Here is a 24664-nt window from a genome sequence, read left to right as displayed (position 1 = left end):
GATTGGCAGCCACTATAGATGGTGTCTTTATTATATTTATATCCTAATACCTGTGGGACTTCACAGAGGTTGTTGCATGGGCCTTTAAAATCCATCCTCTGGAGGGCTGCTCTTGGCACAGTGGGACATTGCAAGCTGATGATCTTGATGCCCCAACTCTAGCTGACCCAGTTTATTCACAGTCTTCTGCTATTGCCTTACTCTGTACAAAATTGTACAGGATAATTGGTAAAGCAAAAATGTTTGCTGGTCCTTCATGGGCAATGTACATAAGAAATCTGTTGTTCTCAGTCCTCTTAGAAAGATAGATACCCCAAAACTTAAGAAACAGAAATGTATGGTTGCCTGGTATTATATAAAACATGCAGCTTTAAAGTAAATGGTACTTTGGAAACCTCCTTCCTTAGAAATGGGTTCCTACATATGCAATAATCTGAAATATTTATTCCAATCTGCAAGACTTATTTTAAACTAGCATGTGCATGGTTATCATACTTGAAACATGTTCTAAAAATGCCTAAGCACTTTCTTGCCTGTTTCCCTGAGTGAAAACAATCCAACGTTAACAATTTTGAGACTTACTGATTTTAATGAAAAAGTGACATGCTTAAATCTCACATATTAAAAAAAGCAGTAGGGCTTAAAATGCTTCATTTTGGCTGGATCATGCCCATTTGCACCCTTTATTTCCTCCTCTTCCTTAAAACTGTGCAATTATAAAATGAAGACACTATTACACCAAATCATACATGTTTCCTCACAAACAAATTTTAATTGTTTCTTCAAATAAATAGAAATATTACAAATTTACAAAAACACTGTGCTAATCTGGATATACAATGTATTTTTGAAATCTTCATATAGAACACTTTGTCAAGTTTTTGCACTCCACACAGCGTCTTTCTTTGCCTCAGCACACTTCATTGTGTAATATAAAAGTTATTCCATAAACTTTGCTGTCCCAAGGCCAGGAGCATGGAAGAAAAGTTGAGAGATTCCCCCACTCCAATCCTCCACTTCCCCTAGCATTCAGATAGCAAGTTAAGCACACAGTTCTTTACAGATACTAAAAATAAAAATGAAGCATATGTTGCTATGTTACCATATTAAGTTAAATAAAATGAAATGACAGAGTTCAATGCTTATATTTGGCCTGTCACAGCAAAAATCTATATATGAAGGGGCTTGAATTCAGCCACCATTCACCTAACGTGATTGTCTGTGCTGTTCAGTCATTTTTATTAGAATGACAGGAAAAGTTAGTCCTATCTAGCATCAGCGGTTACTTTTCTGCACAGTTGTGAGCAAAGATGGGGTTATAAAAATACTACAACGGCACCGGAGTAATTGTCCCCTTAGAATGTGAAGCCGATTCTCCTCCGGTGCCCAGGAGTGCTTTTCAAGCAGTCACCTCTCACATTTATTGCCTCTGAAGCGAATATAAGCACCTTTCCTTGGCCATGCTATCCGGGAAAAGGGATAGCTCCGCTGACTGTAGTCACTCAGTAAGCGCGCGTGGAGCTGAAACAATCGATGGTCCGAATGAGAGGCCTGCCCGGGCTGCCTTTGGCGCTGGTTCTAATGGGATCTCGGGGCTTTCTGTGTCGTGTCTGAGCACCAGCAACACAGCCACGGAGGCGCAAAACCGGAGAGAAGAAGACATCCACAACAAAGGGCAACAGGTGGGAAGGCCTTTCACGAAGAAGACGCTGGGATGCAGGGCGGGGGATTCTGGCTCTCGGCCCCTTCGCGGGGAGCCCACTTGCAGGAAAGGCACCCCGGGCGTCAGGCAGGTAGGAGGAAAGGGCCAGCCTTGAGCAGCTCAGAGGGTGCTCAGGTGAGGCAGGGCGCCCAGCTTGTCGGCCCGGTCGCGAGCGGCGGCACTCTCCACACCTCGCAGCCACTCGGTGCACTTGCGCACCAGCCCTTCATCCGCCGTGGAGGGGCCGCCCGCCGCCTCGTCGTCCTCCTCGTACTCCACGTCGTCGTAGCGGTGGCGCTCGTTGAGCAGCGACACCTGCAGCAGGGTGCGCAAGTCCCCCCCGGCCGCCGAGCCTCCCACCAGGGGGCGCTTCACGGCGTCGTGGTCGCCCGAGCGGGGCGTCCGCCCTCGTTGCCGCTGCTGATGCTGCTTCTCCAGGCTCCGGCGCTGCAGCACCCGGATTGCCTCCGGGGGAAGGCTGAGCGAGAAGCGCAGCGCGGCGGCCTCCCCGCGCCCTCCTTGCGCTGCGCAGAGGCTCTCGCAGGAGCGCGTGCCCGAGCCCGGCGGCCCCAAGACCGAGCGGCCCCGGGCGAAGGACTGGGGGGACCCCAAGCCGATCGTGGCGGCCGCGGTGGCAGTCAGGGGCGCCGCTGGGTTCCTGCTGCCATGGGCGGCTCTACTGCGCGGCAGCTGCTTCTGGAGAGAGGCGCTGGGCCAGGAGCTAGAGAAGGCGCCGGCACGCTCCGTGGGCGCCCCGCGACCTTTCCGAGGCGGCTTGGTTGGCGCTAAGGGTGCCGCCGCCGCTTTCCGGGGAGCTGCGGCCGGCGGCGACGGCTGCTGCTGCTGCTTCCGAGGCTGTAGTCGGGAAGCAGCAGCAGGTGGTGGCGGCGCGATGGGAGGCAGGGACATGGCGCGGCTGGCGGGAACCCCTTCCCTGCTCCTCCTCCTCTTGGCTGTAGCTCAGCTCGACATCTCCCACGAAGATGCAGAGACCGCCCCGCTCCGCGTGAATCGGAGCGCCCAGCTCGGCTGCGCTGCGAACGTCGTCTCTGGTACTGCGGATGAATGAGACATGCGGCGGCTAGTTGGAGCCGAGAGGAGGAGCCGAGAGGGCGGTAGCGGGGAGACGAGAGGGCTTCGGTTAAGGCTAGCCAGCGAGCCAGCCACTCTGGCTGCTGCGGACTGAAACTCGCCCCCTATCAGGCGGAAAGAGAAGGTCCAGTTCCCCTTCAGCGGGAAGGAACGAGAGACGGTTTCGGCGCAAGTTCCGAGGAGCAGCAGCGCTATCGCCTAGTGGTGAAGTCGTCGCGCCTTTTCGCTTTGTTACAGCGCTCTCGTCCGCCTTCCTGATGGATTACACACACAGGCAAATACGTCTTCTTTGGACTTGTTGAGGCATAGCTTATGTTGACATGATGACAACCAGACAGTTGCTCACGTACAGCGCCTTGCGCAAGCATTCACCATTTGTGTTGCTCTGTACTTCCATCTAACAGCAGCCTTCTTTCTCACCCTCTTCTTACATATACATCCTGGAACTAACATAACAAAGACAAAATAGGAATAGCAAGCATTTGGTGCTTCCAAAGCATTCTGTAGTGTTGAATTGTGCACAGTATGAAGGGTCTGAGAAATGAGATCCATCATGGAGTTGTGGGAGAGTACTGTGGGCAAAAGCAGTTTAAATCCCCCCTCCCCGTGCCAATCCCCAATGCAAATCCTCTCCCTGCATCCCAGCAGCTATTACTTGAAGGCTTAAGTATAGAGGTTTTCATTTTCCCATTGACCTGGTTTGCACATCACTACAACCAGTGGGTTGTCATTCATGCTGCCCAAACACAGTAAGGGTGACTTGCTTATTAACCACTGTGCAACAGACCACAGGGCCTGTTGCACGGTGGTTATCCAACAAACCATCCTTACCAGATTTAAGATGACGAGAGAAGTAGTGCCCACAAGGGTAATTTTCTAAATCCAGCCAGCATCAACTAGGGCTTATGGAATGCCTTCATGTTATCGTAGAATTATAGAATCATAGTAGAGTGGGAATGGGGCCAGAAGGCCATTGGGTCCAACCCTCTGCTCAGTGCAGGGCTCCCAGTGAAACCATCTCTCTCAGATGGCTGTCCAGTTGCATCTTGAATGCCTCTAGTGGGGGAGAGCTCACAACCTCCCTCAGTCATTGTTTCCATTGACTCTGGCTTCCTGTAACTTGAGCCTGCTGTTCCATGTCCTATACTCTGGGATGATAGAGAAGAGATCCTGTCCTTCCTTTCTGTGACAGCCTTTCAAGTACTTGAAGAGTGCTATCATATCTCCCTCAGTCTTCCCTTCTCAGGGCTAAACTTGCCATATTCTTTCAATTCAGTCTCCAGTTCATTCTTGTTTCCCTTCTCTGAACCCTTTTCAGCTTGTCTACATCTTTCTTCAACTGTGGTGCCCAGAAATGGACACGGTACTCCAGATGATGCCTACCCAGTGCTGAGGGAACTAGTACATCACATGATTTGGAAGTGATGTTTATTTACCGATTTAACACATTTGTATATCATCTCATAGCCACATGGCTTAGACGGTTTACATGAAAAAAACCAACAACATAAAACATAAATAACACAATCAAACTCAATTTAGACAGCTAAAACCAGAATTGCATTAATAAATAACATAACATCATAGCAGGAACACAAAAAATAGTTTAAGAACAGATTGGAACTATCACAAATGTCACAATTAAGAAAACTAAAGTATATATTAAAATGAAAACTAAATTCCAATTAAAATCAACAGTTAAAATGCTCCTTAAATAAAAACATCTGTCTAGTGCCAGAATATGTATAAAGACCAGCCCAGCTGCTCTATTTTGCACCAGCTGTAACCTCTGGACCATTTTCAACAAGAGCAGCCCAATGTAGAGCACATTGCAGTAGTCCAACAGAGAGGCTATCAGGGCATGCATTACCGTCGCTAGGTCCTGCCTGTCCAGATATGGCCAAAATTGATTGGAGCTGATAAAAGGCACTCCTGGACACCGAGCCAACCTGGTGGTTCAGGGGCAGCTCAGGGTCCAGAAGCACCCCCAAGCTCCGGCCCGTCTTGAAGAGAGAGTGCAACCCCATCCAAGACAGGGCAGTTATCTTCCATCTGGACATGGAAGCCACCTACCAACAAAACTTCTGTCTTGTCTGGATTAAGTTTCAATTTGTTGGTCCTCATCCCGCCCATCACCCCAGCCTGACACTGGTTTAGGACTGTCACCTCACCTGGGTTTGATGAAAATGAGAGGTAGAGCTGATGGCAGTGTACTGATGACACTTCAGCCCAAAACCCTGATGACCTCTCCCAAGGGCTTCATGAAAATGTTGAAAAGTTTGGGGGAGTAAAATGGAGCTCTGTGGTACTCCATGACATATTTTCTATGGTGCAGAGCTACATTCCCCCAGCAAAACCATCTGGAATCGGTCAGCCAGGTAAGAGCGGAACCATTGCAGAACAGTGCACCTGACTCCCAACCTGGCCAGTCTATCCAGAAGGAAACCATGGTCAATGTTATCTGATGCCGCTGAAAGGTCCAGGAAAACCAACAGGGACACACTCCGTCTTTCTCCCAACAAAGGTCATCCCACAGGGTGACCAAGGCAGTTTCTGTTCAATAACCAGGCCTAAAACTGGACTGAAATGGGTCCAGATACTCAGTTTCTTCCAAGAGCACCTGGAGTTGTCCAGCCACCATCCACTCAAGCACCTTGCCCAGGAACTGGCCTAAAATTGCTAACATCTTCTGGATCCAGGTTTGTCTTCTTCCAAAGGGGCCTAATCACTGCCTTTTTTAACATAGAAGGGACCAGTCATTCCTTCAGAGAATTCACAATTTCCTGGATCCAGGCCACTGTTCTTTCCTTAGACTGAATGACCAACCAACTTAGGCAAGGATTAAGTAAACAGATGGTAAACTGGACTTGTCCAGGTATCTTGTCCATGTCATCAGGCCTCAATAATTGAAACTTATGCTGAAAATTGAAACTGAAAATAGGACAAGAATGCCTCTATGTTTACAGTGTAGAATGCCTCTACAGTGCAGAACATGCACTGGATCTATGTTTACTGTGGAGTCCACTTAATACTTCCATTAATGCAGCCTAAATCAGCATTTGCCTTTTTTTCAGCCACATCACATTGTTGACTTATATTCAGCTTGTGATCTACAACAATTTCAAGATCCTTCTTACTTGCAGTATTACTGAGCCAAGTATTCTCCATTGGAATGATGCGTTTGGTTTCTTTTTCCTAGGTGCAGAATTTGGCATTTGTTCTTACTGAATTTCATTCTGTTCTTTTCAGCCCAGTGCTCCAACCTATCGAGATCACCTTCAATCTTCTATCTGTCTTCCAGGGTATTAGTATTCCATCCAGTTTTTTTCATCTACAGATTTGATAATCGTTCCCTGCACGTCTTCATCCAAGTCATTAAGGAAAATGTTGTACAGTGCTGGGCCCAGGACTGAACCCGACAGTACCCCACTTGTTACCTCTCCCCAGTCTAAGCAGGTGCCTTTGATGAGCACTTTCTGAGTCCAATTCTGTAGCCAACTGTGGATCCATCTGTTAGTTGTTCCATCAAGCTCACTTTAGCTAGTTTGCTAATCAGGGTATCATAAGGCACTTTATCAAAAGCGTTGTCTAAGTTAAGATAATGTGCTCAGCATCCCCACAATCCATCAGGAAGGTTACCCTATCAAAAAATGAAATCAGATTAGTCTAGCAGGTTTTGTTCTTGAGAATTCCATGTTTGGCTTCTAGTAATCCCTGCACTGTTTTTAAGATGTTTGCAGACTCCCTGCTTTATAATCTGATCCAGAATTTTCCCAGGGATTGATGTCTGTCTGACTGGTCTGTAGCTCCCAGGTTCTTTTTTTCCATTCTTGAAAGTAGGGGCAATGTTTGGCCTTTTGTAGTCATCTGGCTGGAGAAAGCATGAGGACTTCTGCTATTATCCACGATTTCTCAAAGGTAATAGTCCTAAGAGTTCTTCCACCAGCTCCTTTATGACTCTATTCAGCAGTTGCTGGAGATTTGAACTCCTTCAACCCAATTAGATGATGCTTGACCATTTGCTTATCAATTCTGAGCTGCTATTCTATCAGCTTGTACTTCCCTGTCTTTAGGAAGATCATAGATCTTCCTTTGGAAGAAGACTGAGCCAAAGTAGGAATTGAGCACTTCTACTTTTTCTATAATCTCTTATCACCTTTTTTTTCCTATAATCCCTTATCATTTTGCTATCCACACTGGGTAGTTAAACCCTGGTTTCTTTCCTTTTTTTACTTTGGTCAAACCTAAGACAGCTTTTTTATTGCTTTTAGCATGCCTCTCTAGCCACAGTTAATTCCTAGCTTAGGCATCCTGACACTTTCCCTGCAACTCTGTGCTACCTGCTTGTATTGTTCCTTTGTAGCCTGGCCTTCCTCCCTCTTCCTATTCATATCCTTTTTTGTTTCCCAATCATCTTTAAGATTTTTGTGAAGCCACACACACTTCTGTTATATTCTACCCTTTTTCCCTGTTGGAATTGTTTGTAATTCTGCCCCTAGAAATTCCTTTTAAAAATTCCTATAGACATCTTTTCTCATCAGAGTCACTTGCCATGGGGCTTTAATTATCATTGTTCTTAGTTTATTAAAATTGTCTTTCTTGAAATCCAGAGTACATGTTTACCTATATTTGGCTTTTGCTTCCTTTAGAATCAAGGATTCAATTATGGCAGAGTCACATTCCACCAGAGATGCTCTAGCTGCCACTTTGTCCACTAGGTCTTCCCATCAAGAATCACCATTCCATTTATTCCTTCTTCCATTTTCTGACTGAGGAAATTAGCAGCAACATGTTAGGAATCTCTTGGAGGGGCCATGTTTGGCAAAATTTCTCTCCCAACAGATATCAGGGAAATTGAAGTCCCCTGTAACAATGGCATCATGCCTCCTTGAAACACTGGCAGTTTGTTTTTCAAAAGTTTCATCCTCATCTTCTCCTTGACTGGGTGGTAGTAACAGATCCAGTGCTGTGTTCCTTTTATTCCGTGCTCTATTTATATTAGTTCAGATGCTCTAGAAGGGTCTTTTGTGAATAAGCCCTTTCATTTTTCCTCTCCCAAGTTAATAGCAGCTGGGGCAGGGGAGAGGAAAGAAAACATCTGCATTGGTGAATTGAGTGCAAAGGGAAAGATTAATTCCTCCTCACCTTGCAGCTCTGTTCCAAACGCTGTCAAAGCTAGCTTAGAGCCTGGACAGACAGCAGGAGAGTTAATCACAGATTTGTCACACCTCATCTAAGTTGTCTCTTGGTGTGGTAACCAACTGGCCAATGGTGAACAAACTGAGGCATATGGGAGTGCAGGAGCTTATTAATAAACAGGCACAATATGCAGAACTGTGGAACAGGGATAGGCTTGGTGTCCTCTAGGTGTTTTGGACTATAATTCTCATAATTCCTGGCTACTGGCTGGGCTTGTCAGAGTTGTGGTTCAAACATTTAAAGGGCTCCAGGTTGCCCACCCAGGCTGTACAGCAGGTTTACTGCAAGCAAGAAGAATGTAACCAAACCAAATATGCAAGAGCAGCCAAAGGGCTCAAGTGTCTTTCATATAGTGCTAAGCCACAGTTTGGAATTAAATTAGAACATACTCAATTTTTAAAGGAAAATACTCTGCAGAGCATGTTGTCTATTACATTCATGATTCAAAGGAATTAGCCTACAAAAGTTTAAATACTTAAATTTATTTTATAATCACTGGTTTAATATATTACTCATAAGCACTTTTAGTCAAGTGTATTTTAGGTATCACAGTATAAAAAGTTGGCATTTGAAACAAAAACCTAACAAAAAGGGTCTTTAAAAACAGCCCTGTTACACATTCTGTTCTCCCATACAATGTATGTTTAAACATTTCAGAAGAGTCCCATTAGCTATAAATTTAGTAGAATACTTCATTTTACAATTTTAAATGTCTTTGGGAAGCATAGAACAAATAATGCACAAATGAGAAAGATAAATAGAAAAACTGAGACACAAGTATTTACATGCATTTTACCTGAAACCCAAAGAACATTAAATGCTGAGATTAAATGTTAGCAGAAACCAAACCACCAGTTTTAAGATCACTGTGTGAGGCAAGAAGCCATTTTAAGAACATGCATGGATATGATGTTTTCCTGAAACACAGATGTTTATATATTTTTAAACAATAACTGCTAACACAATTAATCCCAATTGTGGAAGAGGGATGCTGCTGTTTCATGAGCTGAAACGTTTTGAGTAAATTCGAAGAAATGAAGTTGGCTTCCAAAATCATCAAAAAGTTGCTCTTTGTTCACATTAAGCTAGGCAGGATGTGAAGCATTTCATCACAGCATCCCTTTAAAAGAAAAAAAAAACAATTTCAGAATATGCAGTATGCATGTGCTGCAAATAATTTATCAATATGCACATTTGTATCAATACATTATAGTAAAAATTGCTTTTACACTACTTCAAAATGATTATGATAGCAAGATTTAGTCACCAGGTATAGGAATTTACCAAGGTTAGGTACTGTGATGTTTCGAACTAGAGAAATGCCTCGTATGGACAATTTCAGGATGTGGGAGGAATCTGTTTGGGGGCACGTATCTGCCCAATTCTCTGGGCTCAGCTTCCTTTGTAGCAGTTCTGAATCTGAGTTCCTGGAGAGGCGCCCAGTGTTTATAGGGCACCCGCCAGGAATCAAACCCCACACACTGCACAAGCAGCAGCCCTCTTCTGCACCTGGTGCTGCCACTGCTGGCAACAGCCGGTGAGGAAGAAGGTTGATTGCTGAGAGTGGTGCCTGGCATGGCCACTCGCAGTACCCTCCTTCCATGTCCTGCAGCTGCTCTTTGAGCAGATACACCTGATGGGGCAAGGCTGCAAGTTGGACACACGTTTTGCAAGATGGGGCTGAGCACAAGAGGAAGTCTGCAGATGCTAGAGGATGGGATTCTGAAAGGGTTCCTCCCAACCCTAAAACAATTGTCCCAGCTTTCTAATGGGTAGTTTTAATGCCACAATCCTTAGTAAACTTTGAGAATAAACCCCACTGGGCTACACAAATGGAATGGCTACTTAAACATATTCAGGTGATGCAAGTAGCATGCTTCAGACAGTATGTTATCTTATGGAATCAAATTACAATAAAGACAACTTGGCAAATATTATGGGAAGCCACAGCATTACTGACCTCTGAATTCTGACTTAACTTTTGATTACACTCAAACTATAGTGTTCTAAAATAAACTTCATAGCATCTGGTGAACTAGAATTCACAAGCAGCATGTACTGCTTTCAGAAAGAAATATTTCAAGGTGAGAACCTGTCCCTTTAAGAGAGGGAATGTTCGAAGAGAAGACAGAGCAATACAGAGCATGGTCAGGGAGAAGCAGAGGATCTACTGCTGCATGCCAGGTTCTGCCAGCTGAAACAAAATGGGGTTGGAAATGCCAACCCCCAAACTGGTGTACCTGAGAAGCACTTACCATTTTGGGACATTCTACCTGTAGGAATACTGCTTGCAAAAAGTGCCACAGGTAGAATGAAAGCACCAGGGCAGCCCCTTCACCTGGTTAAGAAGAGGCTGCTAGCAACCACCTAACCTATCTGCTCTCTGTGTGTTAGTGCTGAAGATCAGGATTTCAACTCTTGCTTGTCTAATGAATCAAGAAGCCACATCATGCTAGGCTAACCTAACTGCAACAGGAAGTGAGCGCATTCACAGCAACAGTGAATTATACTTAATTAAGATGTGATAGATGGCTATTACAATGGAAAAAAATGAGAACACTTTCCAACAAGACCAGTTTTAAGAAGCTGTAAGATAACTTGTGCCAGGTGTAAGTTTTCAGGGGAAGAGATCAAGGCCACTCACCTTGCATAAGGGATATATGACAAACTGTACCTGAAAGAGAAATAGTAAAAGTCAACAATCCAGTTCATTCATCCTATTTTAGTCCACCTTCAAATAACTCTGTTCAGTGTAATAAGCCTTTAAGATCAGTGTTTAGATTATACGCAACTCTAGAATAAAAGGGCTTTTGAAAGAACTGGATGTACTGCCAAGAGCTCCCTGACTCCACTCTTAATTTCAGATTTTCTTGTAAGTAAATTACTTGGCCTTCTCTAAGAGGGTGCACAGGCTGACCCAATGGAATTACAACAAAACCAAAGAAGCTGAAGAACACAACAAATTTCTTGATTGGTCACCTTCATAGAGACAAGAACAGGTAAATACAATTCTTGATCCAAGGAAAATCATCAGTTCATTCAACATCAAATAAGAATATTAAAAAGTCCTGCTCAATCAGACCACTGCTCTCTAAATGGAAATACTTTGCTCATTGCCAAGGCTATCAGACTAACTCAGCAGCCATTTCCACATCATGTGGCAGCAAAGTGCATAACAACTGCATCTCCACTGCCAATCCATTTCATTAGGTGACAATCCTGTTGCACAAGTTATAATGCTCTATGATGTCCCCATTTTTATAAGATAGGAAACCCCAGAAAACTTTAGTGTTTCTTTCAAGTCTCTTAATGCAGATTGCCCTTTTCTGCACTTTTTCCAGATTTCAAAACAGCAGCCAGAACTGCGTACATTGTTAGAAATGTGGCTGCACAATTAGTATACAGGCATTACAATACTGGCAATTTTATCTGAATCCCTTTCCTAACACAGAGTTTACTTTTTTTGTAGCTGCTACAGCCTATGACTTCAAGCTATGACTTAGTTAGTGACTAACATTAGTAGTCTAACATTAAAGTAAGGATTTTCCCCTTTATATTTACTGACATCAAATCTTATAAATCTTAGCCATCATGTGTTTCAACTTTATGCTATCCTATCAAACATTGCTCTTTGAAGGCATTATTCACCAAATCCCCTTAAGAGTTATTGTTATGTCATCAACTATTAAGCGGGGACAAGTAGCAATTGCTTTGAACAATCATGAGTGGCAGCTTCTATCCCCTTAAGTGAAACCTGAATCCATTTGCACAGAAGAGATGCTTCAATTTTAGAAACAGGATGAAGGCATCATAAGAAAATACCTCAGTGCTCACCTTTTTGTTTGAAAGAAATATACTTTAGGCAGCACTTCACAACTGTTTCCACCTGGCTCTGTCTTCAGTACTTATATCCTATGTTCCCCAACTCACACCTCAGCTGAACACAAACGGAACCATATACTCTCTTTCAGGTGTTCAAGAGAAAGCCCGTGCTAGTTTAAGATGCACAAACCCCACATCTATGCATCAGGATAGTTAACTTAGTGTCATATGAATATTCTCTCATTCTCTCTCATTCTCTCTCATTCTCTCTCTCTCTCTCTCTCTCTTGCGCTCTCTCGCTCTCGGGGAGGGGAGGAGAGATTTACAATGTCCAGTGCTCTCTGGTCTGGGTAAAGCTGAAAAATTCCAGCATTAAAAACACTGGAAATTTTTGCTCCAACTTACACACCATGTTGAACTTGTCACCTCATTCTTATTAGAAATTCAGAAAAAGTTTATTCATTGCAGTGTGTAGTGTAAGCATTATAGGAGCTATCCATGGTGCTGCACTTCACCCTTTAAAATAGGCCTACCTCTCCTATCAGTTCAGACTAAAAGTTATGCTAGATGAGGAGCCCACAGTATAGGAACCACCAGCCTCCTCTGATATGCACACAGAGTTGAAAAACTTAAAAGGTCTAGTTGCAGCCCACATTAAATGCTAAGTTATGTTTGTTTCCATGTAACTTCTCTGAAACACTTTTTAGAATTAAAAAAAATCCTTCAAGAGCTTTCAAATCTATGTTCAGGGAATGCTTTTAATATTGATTCTGTAGTAGACAAGCCTATGCATGCTGATTTGAGGATAGCAGGACAAGCTCTATGGCTGATGCTAGCTCGGCCTCTTGAGCCTTCCCTCTGTACTGTATGAACTACATCCTAACTGGAACACACCTGAACACTCTCCCTCGGGGTGCACTTTGAAAGGAAAGCTCAGTACTGATGAGAAAGCTTGTTTACTATGACTGATTAGTACCACTAATCTTCCCATTGAAGAAGTCCTAGTAATGTTCCAAGGAACCCTAGGGCTTCCCAGAACAATCTGGAAACCAGAGGTATGCACACATACATACTTTGTTTGCTACCTATGTAGTCAGATCCTGAAACACTTCAGGTTCTAGGAGCAGGACCAAGTAAATTCCAATTTTTGATACCTGCAAACTGGCCATCAATTAGCTATATATATATTTTTTTACAATGAAAAATATATACTTATTGCGTCACCTTGCCATAGCCTACAATATCATCTACTGTTTAGTTTCACATGCAGAATTTAAATAGCAGGAGTAAGTTATAAAAATATACAAAAAATCTTACCAGGTCATTGCCAAGAATTGCAGGATGCAGAAAAGCACAGCTAGTCCTTTCTTATGCCACTAAGGAAAGTGATAAGGAATATATATTGAACTGGGGGCAATTTTTTTAACCGATTAGTATTAGATCAACCTTTGAAGCTCCAACTGCAAGCTAACTTTTAATTGAAACAAGAAAACACACTGCAGTACACTTCCAATAAAGGACACATGCAACACTTTTGAGGCCACTGATGCACGCAAGCTTACATGATACACAAATTTCAATCTGTGCATATTTAATCAGAAATAGCTTCCATCAAGCCCAATAACATTTACTTCCAAGAAACCTTATACCATGGAAAATGCAAATTTTTCCATTTGGCTGGTTCACCCCTTGAGGACCAGAAAATATGGATTTTTTTTTTAAATGGTAGACTGGGGTTCCCAGCATACTGCTTGTGGGTTATCAGTATACCTCCACAGACCATCGAGAATGCCCACAAAGTATTCTGCTTCCTGACTTTCAAGAAATGTTTTTAATTAACAAACTGGAAAAATGTTAGGACACAAGGTTCTCCTTTCTCTTCCTGAATTAACCAGCTATCAGCTGTTAAGCAGGCAGGAAAAGAAGAAAAAGTTATTTCCCAGCCTTGTCTAATCTCTTACCCACAAAGACTTTTTCCCTTTGCCAACACCACTACCAGCCTAACTATTTCTCTCCACCACACATTACCTGACACAGCCTCACTCCTGTACTTGTTTTCTTTGCTACATTTCCCATTCAGTCACCAGCCTTGTGAGAGCTCATGCTCGCTCGCTCGCTCGCTCTCCCTCCCTTCCTTCCTGGCCTCATCTCTTAATTGTCTCTCTTTCTGACTCTCTCATACAGAGAAAGAGAGTGAAAGCATCCTTTTCCAAGGCAAGAGTTCTGATGGCAGAGCAGGTGATAAGAGTGCCAGATGGAGAATGGAATGCCAGAGTCTGGACTCAAGGTAGGGAAAACCCTTTCCTTCCTTCTGAGACTGAGGAAAGATGTGTGCATGCTGAGCGGCGGTTAGAATGAGGGCAGCAATCTTATATGGCCAGAAATAATTCTCACTGAATTATAAGTAAGCATGCATACAATTGCCACTTAAATTGTATGCATGCTTCTATAAGATCAAATATGGGGACTGAATTTAGAGTTTACTTCCTCTGTTTCTACTCTGTTTGTTGAGTGAATTGCTTGCCTCATGACTAGCCAAATCATCAGACATTTTGCTACTAGCCACATCCTCCATGGGTACCATTTTGTGGTGGTGCCCACAATTCTCAAATTCAAAAGTGTGCATATGAATCCAAAAAGGCTAGAGACTCCTGCAGCAGATAATCCATGGCATCAACTGCATTACTTTAAAAAAACCCCATAACTTGGAAACTGGTTTGGGGTTGTGTAAGAACAGTTCCGTTAGAAAAAGCAAACTTACTGCCACAGATGTTTACAAAGTGCAGAATATTGCCAATACTACCTACCCAGAACACAGCACATAAGGTGAGGATGAAAGACAACTGGAGAAAAGAAAAAACAAACAAATACAAAAGTCAGTAAATATACAAGCAAAACACTTTTTATGCAGTATTCTCCCAGTACAGCATTTCAGCCGTGGGAATCTATTAGAATCTATTAGGATACAGAAGGCTGTATCCAGTGGGGTCATATTGTTAGTGTAGAGCTTTTAATACTTGTGTAAACCCCAAATTTTATTCTTGTGCAAATGACCAAATCCTCTACTTTGATTCCATTTGCACAAAGCATTCAGCTAGTTCTACTAGCAGGTATGCAACTGCTAACACAGCATCAACTCTTAATTCCTCCAGTAGTATAATGCTGAATATAACCCATTATCTACACATTCAAGGATGTTTTGTTATTTAGTATCTTTCTAGAAGCAGAATGCACCACCTGCCCATCCCTTTCCCTATCTCAACAAATCTCATGAAGTGGAAAATGCATCTCAAGGTCAAAATATTCCACTTAAGCATTGAGCAGCCTCACTATACCAAGCATTAAGTCTGGATGATTTATTCCACTCAAAGTTGGACAGAACTGATCACCAGCTCCAGTGGTCCATATACAACCTACTGATTCTAGCTGCAAACCAATCTGTCTTATATAATACAAAACATGTCTTCCAGCATCAGAATTTTAAAATAGATTATAACTGAGGCTATTAGTAATTCCTGCACATTCCTGTTACCAACTTTGCCAGAGTACATAGAAACAAAAAAAGTGAGTCAGAAGGGGTCTCCTGGGCCATCTAGTCTGACTCCTGCTTCCACTCATGTGATCCCTCATACCCTCGGGGAAACTCAGCATTATCCTTGTCAGTTTCAAACAGAAAAAACAGATGCTGCTTACTAGCATAACAATTGTCACAAGGAGTCTTGTGGGTTCAAACATCCTTTTCAGTTGCTTCACAGGACCCATCAGGAAGCAAGTACTGGTTTGGAAGAAAGCAAGCAATGAGTAAAACAATGATCTAAGTACTTGGCCAAAGTCTGCTTAAGTGTTAAGCCTTAAAAGGTGACCAGGGAGAGTGGTGGTGTGGAAGAGGGCACTGGTTCAAAGTTTCAAGGGGGCACCCATGAAAACAGATTCATTATACCCTCTTACTACAAGTGTGTAAAGAGTAATTAGAGTAAAAATGAGTCATGCTGGCAGCAGTATGTCCTGCAATCTTGAATGTGAGCTAGATGTAGAATTTTATGAAGTGCCATAGAATCACTATCAATTTAAATAATGAAATATTATAAAGTTAGAAGCTATCTTAACACAGTGCTTGGCTCCAGAAAATTGTCAAAAGCCCATCTGGATAGGAGACATACTAACAGACTAAATCACACTACCATCACCAATGAAACATTCATTTTCAAACAATAAATCAGTTTTGTAATTCTAATGAGCATGTTCGCCATGGCAGCAGTAGTCCAACGCTTTTAATTTCTTCTAAAATATCCAAAAGCAATTTCTGCTCTTTCTCCAGGATGCCTGAAAGAGACATCTGGTTTATACCCTAGGCATATTTACACCTAAGTTTTACCTGGAGCAAAGTGGACAAAGATCAGCAGTGGTTTACTATTCAACAGAGAGGCATTACCAATTCTACAGAACTGACATTTTGGCTGACAAAATTACTACTGGAGTAAACTTCTGAATCTTGAAAAATAGGAGCATCCACCCTATACAAATGTTAGAACCTCCCCATAAGCAGCGATCCCCAACCCCTTACTGCCCCTTTATGTGACATCAATATTTTCTGAGCCAATGTAATTATATAAGGACTAGTTTAAAATGAGTTGCATCCACTTCGGGTTTTTTGAAATCTTTACCAAATACCTGTAGACAGCCAGGAACAAATACAATCATTCAGTGATACATTTTAGAGCGATTCACTGTGTTTTTTTTTATTATGGGTATACTTTTAACATAGCACACAGAATATTATTCTCAGTTTGGATGTTTGCAGTTCTCACCAAATATGAATCTCGTTTAAAAACATCAGCAATAAAGAAATCCTTCCATACCTGGCTAATGCAGCAGTATTTCCTATGGTATAAAATACTGCAAAGAGTTTTATCCCACCTGGGAGCCAAAGAAATGCTGTTCCCTATACAAAAGAAAGCCAGTTGCAAAATTTATCTGTATAGCAGAATCTAAGTAACATACATTTAATTTTACTGAAATAAATCAATAACAAACTTAACCACAAATGGCTAAAGCTATTTCCCTATGAGGAAAGGTAGCAATGCCTATGAGTGTTTAGCTGAGTGCAGGGAGACATGATAGAGGTGTAAAAAGTAATGCATGGTGTGGAGAAGGAAAAATCCCACCCCTGGTAACATTAGAACCCAGAGCCATTTTGATGAATGACAAGAAATATAAGATTTTAAAAGACTTTTACCACATAGCATAGGAATAACCACCAAAGCAAATGACTTTTGGAGGCATTAGACAAATTCATGGAGAATAAGGCTATCAATGAGTGTTAATCATGAAGGCTATATACACCTTGCAGTATAGCTACTAGGGAACATGGGCACTCATGCCCTGCTTGGGGCCTTCTCAAAGGGAGCTGACTGCCACTGTGTGAACAGACTGCTGGGCTAGACAGGTCTTTGGTCTGATCCAGTGTACTTCTTACATTGCTATATTACTCTCTACTGGCAGTTGGATATACTAAACTTAATAGCTTCTAGATGTTTATCTGGAACTCATATATGTGAGACTTAAGAAAGCTTGATTTATCATTTATATGATCACTATTCTTAATGACAACAAGTGAAGTATAAAAGCACACATTTAAGCCATTTCAGAACAATATATTCTTTCCTTGTGCAACATCCACACTCAGTAATTCTCTTTCTGGAAAGCTCTCTCCAGGCAATCTCCTTCTATAGCTTGTACCAGCATGGGTGTACACACATGCGCATTCATTCTCAAGGCTTTCTCTGACTGCTGATCACTCATAAAGCATGGTTCTGATTAACATTAAGGAATTATAGGCATTGTTGGCAAAACAACTGGAGGGTCACAAATTGCCCAGTCTGAATACGATCAAGTAGTAAAAGCAGCACAAACGGATAAATGCATATTAGTTTGCATGAACGTAAAAATAATTTGTTCTAAATTTAGTTACTGCAGTTATTTTGAGCTATTTTTTATGAGAAGAGGCAATTTCTATCCATTTTTAAGTGGAAAGCAGCTTACATACATACACATGATCATGCAGAAGCCTTACAGTCATACCCTCAGGGCATTTTTGAACAGTTCCCCACTGAAGACTTATGCCAGAAAAGACAAGTCTTGATGCTTAACAGAGCCATATTAGCTTTACACAAACAGGAAGATTTTGATGGGAAGAATATTCAATCATGAACTCTCTCACCTTTATTCTAAGGACTATAATCCCATAACCCTTATCAGAACAAGTGGTTTAATAATTGTTTACCTTGAGGCAATCATGTATCTGTGGAACTTTTGTACAGAAAGGGAAAAAAACCAAGTACAAATATATCAACGTAAGATGTACTTTTCTCAAATCATTTACTTACAAGAATAGAACACAAGATGCCACTTGCAAAACATACAGCAAACCATTTCACTCGAGTACTAAAACTAAGAGATGAAGTATCAAGCACCTTTGGATAAAAAAAGGACAAAGAAGAAAGTAGGTTTTAATAGCAGAACTCTCTTTAGGATAAAATCTTTATCAGTACAAAGTGAAGATGTCAGAATCACAATATCCAGTGTAAAACACAATTTAAATAGACTGTATATATACAAGCACGATTCACACAATGAAGGCCTTCAGGCAGGAATACCATTTCTATTAGTTCCCTAGTCAGATAGTTGCCAGAGAGGAGACACAGCTTGCACACACTGTGACTTGGATTCAAAGGTGGCTTTTTGCTAGCCGAGAGCTTCCTCTTTTTGATCTAGTGCAATAGCAGTGTGCAAGACAAGTGACACCAAAGGCAGTAGTTTCTTCTATTCAGCTGAAGTCCGGGCCCAATTCAAGGTGCTGCTTTTGACCTATAAAGTCCTAAATGGCTTGGAACCAGGATACCTGAAGGAAGGTCTCCTTCCTTATACGCTCTCGCGCCCCTTAAGATCTGTGGGAGAAGCCCTGCTTCGGGAGCCCTCTCTAAGAGAGGTAAAAAGGTCATCAACTCTGAGTAGGGCCTTCTCTGCTGTGGCACCCAGACTCTGGAATGTACTTCCCAGAGAGGTACGCCTGGCGCCAAGCTTATACTCTTTTTGGCACCAGGCCAAAACCTTTTTAGTTAAACAGTGTTTTAAAATATAACAATTTTTAACCTTCAGTCGCTCTGTTTGCTTTGTGATTTATTGTTTTGTTCTGTTTCTATTATTTATTAGAAATTGTTGTTTTAATTGTTCTTTTAAATATTGTAAGCTGTCTTGAGATTTTGTATAATAGGACAGCATACAAAAGCTTGTAATAAATAAATAAAATAAATAAATATTTGCAGAGCTGTTATCAAGACCTTTTTATTGCCCAAAATTTATCACCTACAGCAGGGGTGGGCAACTCTGGGAGGTACAGAGACTCCATCCTCCCCAGATACAACACACAGGCTGCACAAACAGTTTGCAGCACTAAATATATGTTTAAATATGTATGGAATACCAAAAAAGCTTCAGTCTGGCTGTTTCAGTCACACTTTTAATTTGTTTTTACAGTTTTTGGAGGCATGAAGGGCTGCATCCAGCCTGGACACTGCCCACCCCTGGGCTGGAGCATGCATTGACTATGCTTCTCATACCATAAAATGTGATGCACAGTAGGTAAATCAGGCTGCAATGTGGAACATTATTTTTCCACAGGAATTTTGCTATTTCTTTACATTAATTGTTTAATAAAATTAATAACAAATGGTTTCAAATACAAATGTTGCAAATAATGTTTCTTAGATAATAATCCCTAGGTAGTGTGTGAAGAATATTGCAGTTACTGATTTGTAAACAAGAGGTAAAAGAAAGCCACAAATAAAATTAATCCAAACTAAAAGTCAGGTTATAAATTCAACTCTTTGGCTGTGCAAATCAATTCAGAATCAAAACTAACATTCTTATTTCACCTCTGACTATAAGTGCAAACAAACCAAGAAGTAGAATTGTGGTTTTTTTTTCACTTTCAGAAACAACACAGAATAATGACTCTTTCATTTCCTTGAACTGTCACAAACTATTGTATTTATAATGTTGTATGTATTCCAATACACACACACACAAAACAGAGCTCTGAATTTGTTCAGACATAGAAACAGAGCGAGTCAGAAGGGGCCTCCCGGGCCATCTAGTCTGACTCCCGGCTCCAGCCGGCTCCGCTCACGACATGCCCACCATGTGCATGTCCAGCCATTTAAACTAAATTTATTGTGCTTGAACTTGCCCCTAATCAAACATTCTAGTTCAACCATTTATGGATACAGAGACATAAAATTAACATGGGAAATTTTTCATTTTGTTTTGTTTCCAAATACAAGTCAATTTAATATGCTAAATCAGATCATGCTCAGGTCACCTGCACCCCAAAGAAAAGTATCCAAATTTGAAAATTTCAGAGCATGTGTATCGGTACAACTTGCAATGCCTGTTTAGAAACTATTAAGTATTCAGAACTTTCCAAAAGGAAGGACATGAAGTTCCTGGGCAGGGCAGTTTATTTTTATGGGAAAAGGAAATGTTCTTGTTTGCTCTGAAAGCAGATCAAGTAGCAGTGTGCAGGCAGTCAGAAATCAATCTGATTTTAACACATCATCCATCTGATGAAGCGCAGAGTGTAGAAAGTTATGGGTATGTTTAGCTGATTAAGGGCGTCACAAAGCTTTTTTGTACAACAGACTAACTTGGCTACCCCTTTATACATAAATAAAAATAGCAGTAAAGAATGGCCAAGTGTGCACAATGGATGACCCGACCCACAAGCATTATACAAGCTAGCACCACTTTCTGGAGCCAGGAGGTACATTGCAATGCTCCTGAAAACTTGCAATCCTTGCTCGCAACCCATCAAACCAATACAACTTTTATACAACCCTTACTATGACATATGCCTAACACTTGCCCTAAAAGATAAACTGCTCCCATAATTTGTTTGTATCAAGTAGCCTTCAAGTAGTCCAGTTTCAAGAGAGCCTAAGTGCAGATTTAACATGCCTGTTTTCAGAATTAATTTTGGCCTAGTTATAAAAGAAACTTACACAATCAGTATCAGAGATTGTACTCTCTGGCAAAAGCCATTGGGCTGCAGGAGAGGGTATATTATAGTTAGGGCTTTCTCACTGGTGACCTTTGGAATTCCCTCCGCATGGAGATACATATAGTTTCATCACTGCTGGATTTAAAGAAAAAAATAAAGCACCAAAGAGTCATTTGTTCCAGTCTGCCTTTGGTGCTTTGAAATCATTGGTTGCTCCTACTAGAGTGTGATTAGTTTAAGTGTGTGTGTGTGTGTGTATGGTTTTGTGGTACTGTAAACTACCTTGGGATGGCAATGTGCCCCAAAAAGCAGCTTTAAAATCTCTTTAACCCTCAAGAACCTAGAGTTCTGAGTTGGAACTTAAATTTGAATCTCCCAGGAAAGAGGCTTGGGTTGTTTAGCAAAGCAGAAGTAACAAGCAGGCAGGGGGCATTGGACTAACTTGTGCTTAGTCCTCAATAATCCCTGAGTTAAACAAGCCAAAGGTTGTCATTATATGTAAAACAGGTCATTGCCTTTCTTCAGCCATTATGTTGCCTCCTGCTTAAGGGAGAACATAACAGCAAAAGAAGATACTGGCATCTGCAGGAACCTGATAATACTTCGTTAGTTAACACAATGATCAAAGACAAATAATGGAAAGTCTTCTTCCCTGTTCACAGCAATGAATAACTAAAGCTTTCCAAAATGTAATAACATATAGCTTACCTTTTCTGATCCAAATCTTTATCCTTATGTAGGCAGCAAGGGGAGAAATTATTACAAATTCAGCATTTAGAACAAGTGAGACAGAAGCACTCCTTTCCTTATCAGAGGGTTCACTGATGTTTGACACATATTTTGTCAAATTTTCATAAGTTTTTAGAACCTTGACAACTTTAAAAACCATGAAGCATCACAAGAAAATATGTAGTGCCAATCTAGTTCCAATTTATACAAACAAAAAATAAGTAGACACTTCAGGACACACTCTTATGGCCTCCTGACATTTCCTGGGGTGGGGAGGAGGGGTGACTTAACATTAGTTGGAATAGCAGCTCTGAATTCCTGTAATCTTGGAACTGAGACTCTGAAGACTGAGACACCACCATGTTCCTCTCACAGCCAGCACAGGTGCCCTCTCCATCACAAGTGGGCCTTGGGAAGGAAACATGTTGTGGGGAGGGGAAGGAATTGGGGTAGATGATTCACACTGATTCCTATCACTGTCCCAGCCTCCTCCTGTCCCTAACACTTTATCCAGATGGCTGAAAATGGCTGTCTAGTTCAAATACCAAGCACAAGGCATTGCTATAGCAGTGATCACTAGACTCATTCCAGGCACAGGACACATGGAAGCCACAAAGTTAAATTTTAAGCCAGTTTCACAACAACTTTATTTTACAATAAGCATGTCCACAAGCTGTTCTGGTATCCTTAAAGTGCTATGTAAATATATTTAGCTGCTCACGTTTCTTAGATATACTCATTTTTCAACAAATTGCCACACTCTGGATTTAGCAGAAATTGGGGGGGGGGGGGGAGGGGAGAACAAAAAGCTTTCTTCAATGCTAGAAAGGGAATATAAGTAGATTACAGCTGTTAAAGAACATTCAAACCCCAACGTCAAATATGTACAGAACAGATATGGGCACATTACTTGAGAGAGAAGGAAAGACTGTACTCAAAAGAAAGTTTGGTCAATTTGGATTAACTCAGCATATACCTGTGTCAAAACTAGAAAAAACCATAAATAAAATTAAGTTACTTAAGCAGCAACAGCCTTGACACCAACCAATATTTTCTTTTTGCCTAGCAGCATTTTTCTCCTAAACAGAACTTTCTCCACAGTTGGCATACCTAATTCTTAGTATGACCAACAGACTGGGCACAGGTTTTTTCTTAAGACCAGGCTTTACTATTTATTAGGCTTAAGGCCAGGGCAGACAAGTGAATCTGAAACGTTTTTGTGTATATCCATACACATATACAAACATAATGTCCGCATTTTCAGTCTATTAACCCAGGTCCAGCTTATCTTGTCAGTTTTACTAAGATTAAGCAGGCATGGCCATCCAACTGTCCTGTTCATCAGCCAGTCCAGACAAAAAACCAGCACACAACTAGCATCACCATTCAATCAAGTGCTATTCTGTTTCCTTCCCTGAATATAGGAGCGCACACTCTGCAGTTCTACAAATGTTTTCGCCCACAACTGCCATCTCCAGTCACAGCTGACTATTGTTTTGGGAATTGTAGGCCAAGGCAGAAAGTGAAGCGGAACTAAAGAGCCTCTTGATGTGGGTGAAGGAGGAGAGCACAAAAGTTGGCTTGAAACTCAACATTAAGAAAACTAAGATCATGGCATCCGGTCCTCTCACTTCCTGGCAAATAGATGGGGAAGAAATGGAGGTACTGACAGATTTTATTTTCCTGGGTGCCAAGATCACCGCAGATGGGGACTGCAGCCAAGAAATTAAAAGACGCTTGCTCCTGGGGAGGAAAGCTATGGCAAATCTAGACAACATACTAAAAAGCAGAGACATCACCCTGCCAACCAAAGTGTGTATGGTCAAGGCTATGGTTTTCCCAGTTACAATGTATGGCTGTGAAAGTTGGACCATAAGGAAGGCTGAGCGCTGAAGGATTGAGGCCTTTGAATTGCGGTGCTGGAGGAGACTCCTGCAAGTCCCTTGGCCTGCAAGGCGATCAAACCGGTCAATCCTAGAGGAGATCAACCCTGACTGCTCTTTAGAAGGCCAGATACTGAAGATGAAACTCAAATACTTTGGCCACCTAATGAGAAGGAAGGACTCCCTGGAGAAGAGCCTAATGCTGGGAACAATAGATGGCAAAAGAAGAAGGGGACGGCAGAGAATGAGGTGGCTAGATGGAGTCACTGGAGCAGCTGGTGTGAGCTTAAGTGGACTCTGGGGATGGTGGAGGACAGGAAGGCCTGGAGGAAAGTTGTCCATGGGGTCGCGATGGGTCGGACACGACTTCGTGACTAACAACAACAAAGGCCAAACATCAACAGAGCCACAAACTCCCCATCTCTGCCTCAACAGGATCTCTACTCGCTAAGCGAGGGAAAGCTTTAGTCGGCCTGGCTAGAGGCGGAATGAAGGAGGGCACCTACGTGAAAAGCACCAGGTGGCAGTACAAGCCCACGTTTACTCGAAGTTCAACCTCCATCCGTAAAATAGGGCTACTCTCGAGCAAGTGCGCACACCACCTGGCGCTTTTCCCGTGCTAGTTCTGAGCGCACGGAGCCAATACAATTGCTTGCATGGGCCGTCAGGGGAATAGGCAAGAAAACAGAATGGAAAAGGAAAGCGGCGGCAGCGGCGCCTCCCTTCCCACGAGCCACACCTGCGCTGTCAGCCCTTGCTCCTCGTCGTCCTGCCCGCTCAGCACCCGCCGGAGCTTGTCCATTATCACGGCCGCCGCCGCCGCCGCCGAGAAAAGCCCTCTTCAAAACGCGCCCCTTTCCTCGCTCAGACCGTTGGCTCAGTCGTTTTCCTCAACCTTCCGGAGAGAAATGCAAACCGGAAGGCAGGAGACGAGGAAGCCCGGAAACACTCAGCCCCGATTCGACTCCCCTCCCCCAAGCCCCGTGGGCGCATTTTCAGCGTCTCATCCCGCGCGTTGCCGCATCGCAGCACCGCTCCCCACGCCCCCTTCGAGGCCTTCTTCTAGCCATAGAGGTAGAAAAGCTGAGTCGGACACAGTATGCATTTCTGGCTTCTGTTCGGATGCCGCCATATGAGGGGTAGAATCTTAGTGCATTAGTGTATCTCCAAATGTCGCCC

General features: G+C 42.4%; 2 protein-coding genes across 2 annotated transcripts; both read right to left on the bottom strand.

Annotated features, from left to right (window-relative positions):
• Positions 1 to 1822: 1822 nt before the first annotated feature.
• On the bottom strand, positions 1823 to 2611 carry PRR18 (proline rich 18). Its single transcript, XM_044433434.1, has one exon. It carries the CDS (start codon positions 2609 to 2611, stop codon positions 1823 to 1825), a length of 789 nt encoding a protein of 262 aa, XP_044289369.1.
• A 5844-nt stretch (positions 2612 to 8455) lies between these two features.
• Positions 8456 to 24444, bottom strand: SFT2D1 (SFT2 domain containing 1). Its single transcript, XM_044421351.1, has 8 exons — positions 24225 to 24444; positions 18202 to 18288; positions 16675 to 16757; positions 15509 to 15590; positions 14623 to 14658; positions 13133 to 13191; positions 10638 to 10667; positions 8456 to 9113 (listed from the first exon to the last, which is right to left on the bottom strand). The coding sequence occupies exons 1-8, from the start codon at positions 24285 to 24287 to the stop codon at positions 9074 to 9076; spliced, it is 480 nt and encodes a 159-aa protein (XP_044277286.1). The 5' UTR covers positions 24288 to 24444; the 3' UTR covers positions 8456 to 9073.
• Positions 24445 to 24664: the final 220 nt, after the last annotated feature.

This window comes from Varanus komodoensis, unplaced genomic scaffold (assembly GCF_004798865.1).
Source record: "Varanus komodoensis strain SLA01 unplaced genomic scaffold, ASM479886v1 scaffold1, whole genome shotgun sequence".
In the NCBI taxonomy this organism is placed as follows: Eukaryota; Metazoa; Chordata; class Lepidosauria; order Squamata; family Varanidae; genus Varanus; species Varanus komodoensis.
This window is presented reverse-complemented; position numbering and strand designations above follow the sequence as displayed.